Source organism: Castor canadensis, chromosome 5, assembly GCF_047511655.1.
Source record: "Castor canadensis chromosome 5, mCasCan1.hap1v2, whole genome shotgun sequence".
Taxonomy (NCBI): domain Eukaryota; kingdom Metazoa; phylum Chordata; class Mammalia; order Rodentia; family Castoridae; genus Castor; species Castor canadensis.
The window spans coordinates 180508446-180514445 of NC_133390.1; the positions used below are offsets into that span (position 1 = coordinate 180508446).

General features: G+C 59.4%; 1 protein-coding gene across 1 annotated transcript in view; it reads right to left on the reverse strand.

Annotated features, from left to right (window-relative positions):
* The window catches only part of Taf4 (TATA-box binding protein associated factor 4), a 72834-nt gene extending 67243 nt beyond the window's left edge, over positions 1–5591 (reverse strand). Inside the window, exon 1 of the mRNA XM_074075055.1 lies at positions 4352–5591. Coding sequence (XP_073931156.1) covers positions 4352–5576 — 1225 coding nt within the window. The 5' untranslated portion in view covers positions 5577–5591. The remainder of the gene's footprint in view (positions 1–4351) is intronic.
* Between the last annotated feature and the right edge of the window lie 409 nt (positions 5592–6000).

A 6000-nucleotide genomic window follows, 5' to 3' on the forward strand; every position in this document is an offset into this window, starting at 1 on the left:
TCCCCCAGGCTCACAACCAGTACATAAGCCAGGAGCCTCCTTCCCACATGGCCCCTGCACACAGCAGATGCAAGGACCTAGAGAGCTGACCTCTCCCAAAGCTCAGAGCCTTCTCCACACACACAGAGTACAGGAATGGTAAGAAGCCAGGACACATGCCCAGGGTGTCCAGAAGCTCCTCTCCCCATGCTGCTGAAACATGAGGCTCGACAGCTCCAAGAGACACTTGCCAACAAGGGCTGTCATCTCAACCCCATAACCAAGGTGTTTTGTTCTTCCCAAAGACGATAGTACTGGAGGTGTGGCTCAAAAGGTAGAGCAACTGCCTAGTAAGCATGAGATCCTCAGCTCAAACCCCAGTACTGCTTAAAAAAAAAAAAAAAAAAGCTAAAGGTAATGGTGATGAGCCAGTCATGAAGCCCAACAGGCAAGGAGAGTCAGTTCTCCATCTGAGATGTCCCTCCAACCCCACTGCAGGGAAACACGCAGAGGAGGTGCCTTTGTCCTATGCCAAGTAGAGATGCCCTGTGTTATCCTTTATGGCTTCAAAAAGAATTATTTTTCTTTTTCTGTTCAAGTGTCACTGATATACCTGAGTATATCAAGAAGAAAACTGGGTTGAGGCCTTTGGCCTCAGACAAGCCCCTGCTCAGATCCTCTCCAAAGGCAGCTGGTGGGCAGGTGGGTGGTGGCCACCCCAACATGGCTCACCTAAGACAACATCTGCAACTTTCCACTGAAATCAGCCTGTCACTGAGTCAAACTGTCACATAACTCCATCCACCCTGGATGTGGACTTGACTTGAATAAAGCTGTTCTTAAGAGATTTTGCTACTTTTCCAGCAATGTCATGCCTGAAACGCTGAAAACGTAATAGAGCTAGGAGAGTGCCTCATCTGACAGAATTCCATTTTTCACAGTCAGTCAACCCCACTTCACAGCCAGAGTAACTGAAGCTCCATTGAGCAGTGTCCTCATCCCAGATCACTAGGGTGTGCCTTCGAGTAACAGAAGCTGAACTTCCAAAGAAGCCCTGCTGCCAAGATTGCAAGAAGCCCAGTTCTGACACTTTGTAGAATAAGCCTCACAAGCTCCACCTGGCCCAAAGGGTGCCGTTAGCCACCACTGCACTTTCTCCTTCCCCACCAACTAATGCAATCTACCTAGGATGGGATCATGCGTGGGCACCTATCCTTACCCCCAGAGCAATCTTACTGATATCATTCTCAAAGAGGTGGCACACAGATGTTCCTGAAGCCAAGGCATTGGGGCCATTTCTGTCCTGGAATGAGAGCTTGCACCTTGGCCAAATCCTAAAGCAACAGAAGAATAAATTCTGCATGAAGGCAGAACAAACAGAGGCACACAATGGGAAATGCTTATTTGCCATTACTTAAGATAGCCTTTAGAAATGAGCATCTTCAGCACACCACCTATCCAAAAAGGATCTCTGAAAATCCCTTCAGCACACATTAACTTCGGTGTCGTATCACTTGCTCTTTATTTCTACTGTAATCGTGACACGATTCTGCCCTCACAGCCATGATGAAATGCACGCAACCAACCAGAGCTCTTCAGTGTTCGATCCCATCTCTAAAGATCTCTATCTTAATAAAACTTACTCTCGCACCTTCAAAGGAACAAACTGCAACTTTAATAAATATCCTTAACAAAACCATCCCGACAAAGAATACAGAGACTGAGTTTGCTAAAACCATATTCAACATGTTTATTAAAAGTTCATGGTGAGCTAGCTGTGAGGGTGAAACTTAGCCTGAAGGACCCTAGGGTGAAATGAAACCTCCAACCCTCCTCCTCCCACCATGACCTCTACAAAGGGAGGGCACTGGGAGGGGCTCAGCCCCTTTCACACTCCACGTGCCAATGACCTGTTGTTCCACTTGACACCTACACGTAGCTTTGAAACTCTGCCCTGCCCTAAGCCGCACTGTTGTGTCACTGAGTTGAAACAGTGAGTTACTAGCCCAGCATGAGCTTTGCTAGACGTTAGCTCCACCTCAGCCCTTTTTTAATATGAAAGAGTGAATGACGAAACATCAACTAGAAGAATGCAATTTTTTCTGATCAATTAACTACAGGACATAACTAGAAGATGTATAACCTGTCATTGTGAGTCACATGATTCAACAGTCCTGTTTAAAATGACTCTGGCTTGGAGCATTGGTGGTGATTTTTGTTTGTTGTACTGGGGGCTGGCACTCATGGCCTTCACCTTGAGCCACTCTGCCAGCCTTTTTTTTTGTAATGGGTATTTTTGAGATACAGTCTCGTGAACTATTTGCCTGGGCTGGCTTCGAACCACTATCCTCCTGATCTCTGCCTCCTGAGTAGCTAGGATTACAGATGTAAGCCACCGGCGCCCGGCACTGGTAGTGATTTTAACTGCTAAATACTGTTTGGTTTTGGCTGCTATTAAACATAATTGATCAGCATTCCTAATCAAAACATCAACTAAAGTGGGGTGGGACTTAACTTTCCAGAAGCATGTGGCCACTTTAAAGCACAGCTCTGCATTTGCTGCCCAAATGTCAACAGGCCCTGCCCTCTGCTCTCACGCCCAAGGGGACTGATGCAGAAATGCAGAAGCAGTGCCAACAATCTACACTTTTACATGTTTTCCAAGGAGTTGTCTCATGCTCAAACACAGCCAACCCTAAAACTAACCTTAAAACAGAGGCAGAAGTGAGGCTCTGGACACTCAAGACACAGGTACAGCAATGGCCTTTTTGAATGTCTTCCTTCTCCCAAAGAGGGAAAAAAAAAAAGAAAAAAGATGGGCTTTACCTGCAAGGTGCTCAGACAGAGCAAGGGAACCGAGCAAATCCCACACAGCAACAGTCAGATCTCTAGGAGAGGATGCTGGAGAGGATGCCACAGGCTCCTTGACCACAATACCTTTCGTGATCAAAGGGCAGTGCAGGGACATCCTTGCTACGACGGAGTCATTGCTAAGGACTCCTGGAAAGGTGCTTTAGAACTGACACAAATACTGCAGCATTTCACCTAATCAACTACAATCAGTAATTGCCTTTTTCAAATACAACTAATCAGCCATATTTTCCACCAAAAAGTCAGAAGACACATACTAAACTAAACAGTTTCAATTAAGCACACACACACACACACACACACACAAACTTCTCAGCACTTCCCAGATGTGTGCCAAGGGCCACCATAAGCTCCTGGTAGCTATGTCACAGACCCCTCCTTGGAGAACGGCAGCCCTTGACACTCCAGAATCACTTTCTGGCTCCAGAGTCTCCCTACTCTTGACGAAGCAGACCCTTCCGGACATCAGACCGGTGGTCCTGAACCTCAGAGACATTAAGAGGAAAACCTTCACTCCTAAGATGTTGCAGGTCTTCCAAAGTGACCCACACTCTTTTCGAGAAGCAGGAGGAAGACGGTGACAGAGATGTTTTCCCCTTCTCTACTACTGCTGCCACCACAACACGCGCTGCTACAACTACTGCACACGTCACTACAGACCACAGGAGGAGCGCTGGGGACTCAGCGCTCTAGCCCAGGATCCAGTGGGAACACTCCTCGGCCTCAGAGAGGACTCCCAAACAAAAGCAGCCTGGCTGCTGGGCTGAGCAAGGAATGGTCCGTCAAACTCCAGGGACCCTGAGAAATCGCAACAAGCAGGAAAGCTGTGCCTAAAGCATCGACTGCACGTGTGTGTAGCCTCCATCACCTCCTGCACTCCTAGAGCATCCTGCTGACCTCCAGGAATGGCAACAACAAAAGAACGCTGGATCCTCCTAGGCACCAACGTGAGGCTGAAACCACTCACTGCTGGGACACAGCACCCGGGTCTGCCTCCCTGACAGCAGAGAAGCCTGTGTCTTCCACCCAGCGTTCTCGGTCTGGGGACTGGGGGTTTCACCCTGCCTGCAGAAGCGGGGTCTCTGGCGCACTGTCACAGCACAAAGTAATAACGGGGACAACAGCCCACCGGTTCACTGGGGAGGAGCCCTGCATTACTGTGGCGGGGAGAACCCTAAAAGCAGGCATGCCTGTCCCCACACTCTGTGCGGCCAGGCCTCCATAAGAGCGACCCGGGCACCTTCAGCCAGGACCCCTGGCAAAGCAACACCGAGGCGCAGACAGGCAGCAAGGCCGCGAAGCAGGAGCCGCAAGCTCGCTGGCTCACAGGACATCGGGCCGGCCCGCACCTGGGCAGAGGCCGCCCCTCGGCCTGCTGCGGCAGCCACGGGCCCCGCGAGGACGGAGGCCCGGGCACGGCCCCAGAACACAGCCCAGAACTTCCTGGAACGGCAGCGGCCGTCGACCCGCCCTTGGCCTCCCGCCCCGCGCGTCCACTCACCTGGGGGCAGCTGGAAGTTCTGGATGTTGGTCGGGTTCTGCGGAGGCTGCGGCAAGCGAGGGGCCAGCACGGTGGGCGTCAGGGTGGCCCGGATCCCGCCGGTGGTGGCCGAGGGCGTCCGGGGCAGGCTGGGGGTCGCGGCGCCCGCCGCGCCTTTGGGCAGCCCCGCGGGGGTCCCGGGCGCGGGCTGCGGGACGCCGGCGGGGCCGGGCAGCGCCCCTGGCATGGCGGGCCCGAGCAGCACGCCGGCCGCCGCGCCGGCCGCGCTGGCCGCCGCCGGCCCCACCGTCTTAGGCGGCTCGGCCTTGCCCCCCTGCGCGGGCGCGCCGGGCCCCGGCTGGCCGCCGAGCCCCGCGGCGCCCCCGGCGGCCGGGGCGGGGACGGGGGCGGGGGCGGCCCCGGCCCCGTTCTGCGCGGCGGCGGCGGGCGCGGGGGGCGCGGGCGCGGCGGGGTGGCCGGGCGGCCGGGCGGGCGCGGCGGGCGCGGGGGGCGCGGGCGGCGGGGGCGCGGCGGGCGCGGGCGCGGCGGGCGGCGAGGGCGCGGCGGGCGCGGGCGCGGGGGCCGCCTGGATGACGGAGCCGGCGGCGGGCGGCGGCGCGGGCCCGTTGTTGACCGGGCTGACAGCAGGTGCGGCGTGCGGCGCGGTGGGCGGCGCGGCGCTCCCATTCAAAGTTTGCGCGGCGCCGGGGCCGGGCGGGCCGGGCTTGGCGGCGCCGGGGCCGGGGCCGGCGGGCGGGGCGGCGGCGGGCTCGGGCCCGGCGGCGGCGGCGGCGGCGGCGGCAGCGGCGGCGGCGGCGGCGGTGGCGGCGGCCGGGCAGGGCCCCGCGCTGGCCTCGGGCGGCGGCCTCAGCTTGGCGGGCGCCGGCGCGGGCCCTGCGGGGACAAGCGGGCGGCGAGGTGAGCCGGGGCCCGCGCGCCGCGGCCCCCCGCCCGCCGGCCGCGCTCTACCTGCGGGGGGCGGCTCCGGCGCCGCTGCGGGCGCGCCCTCGGCGGGGGCGGCCGGCCCTGCGCCCGCGGCTCCGGCCGGGCTGCCGCTCACAACATGGTTCCCGAGCGCGCCGGCGGCCGCGGCCCGCAGCTCGGGCGTGCGCGGCGCGAGGTGGTGGTGGTGGGCCGCGCTGGCCGCCAGCTGCGACTCGAGCGAGCCCACCAGGTCGCTCACCACTTTCTCGTCCACCTCGCTGTTGAAGAAGACCTCGTCCAGCAGATCCGAGCCCGCCGCCATCTTTCCTCCTCGCCGCCGCCGCCGCCGCCGCTCGGCCGAGCGCGCCTGGGCAGGAGGAGGTTCCAGCGGGGCGCGGGGCGGGCGGGGGGCGGCGCGCGGGGCGGGCGGGGGCGCGGCGCTTGGTGGGGGGCGGGGGAGGGGCGATGTTCTGCGCAGGCGCGACGTGGCGCACCGCCCCCGCCCGCGCGCCGGCGGCTGCTGATTGGCTGAGGCATGCGCTTAAAAGGCGCGGCCAATGGCTGCGAGCGCCAGAGGCCGGGGGGCGGGCGGGCTGGTGGCTGTCGATCGCGATTTCGGGCGCGGGCGGGGGTGGCGGCGGGTTCGGAACGGCGATGACTTTCTGGGCCGGGCTGACCAAGTCCGGCGGCGGCGGCGGCGGCGGCGGCGGCGGCCGCAGGGCTCGCCCTTTGTCTCGGTCGTTCCA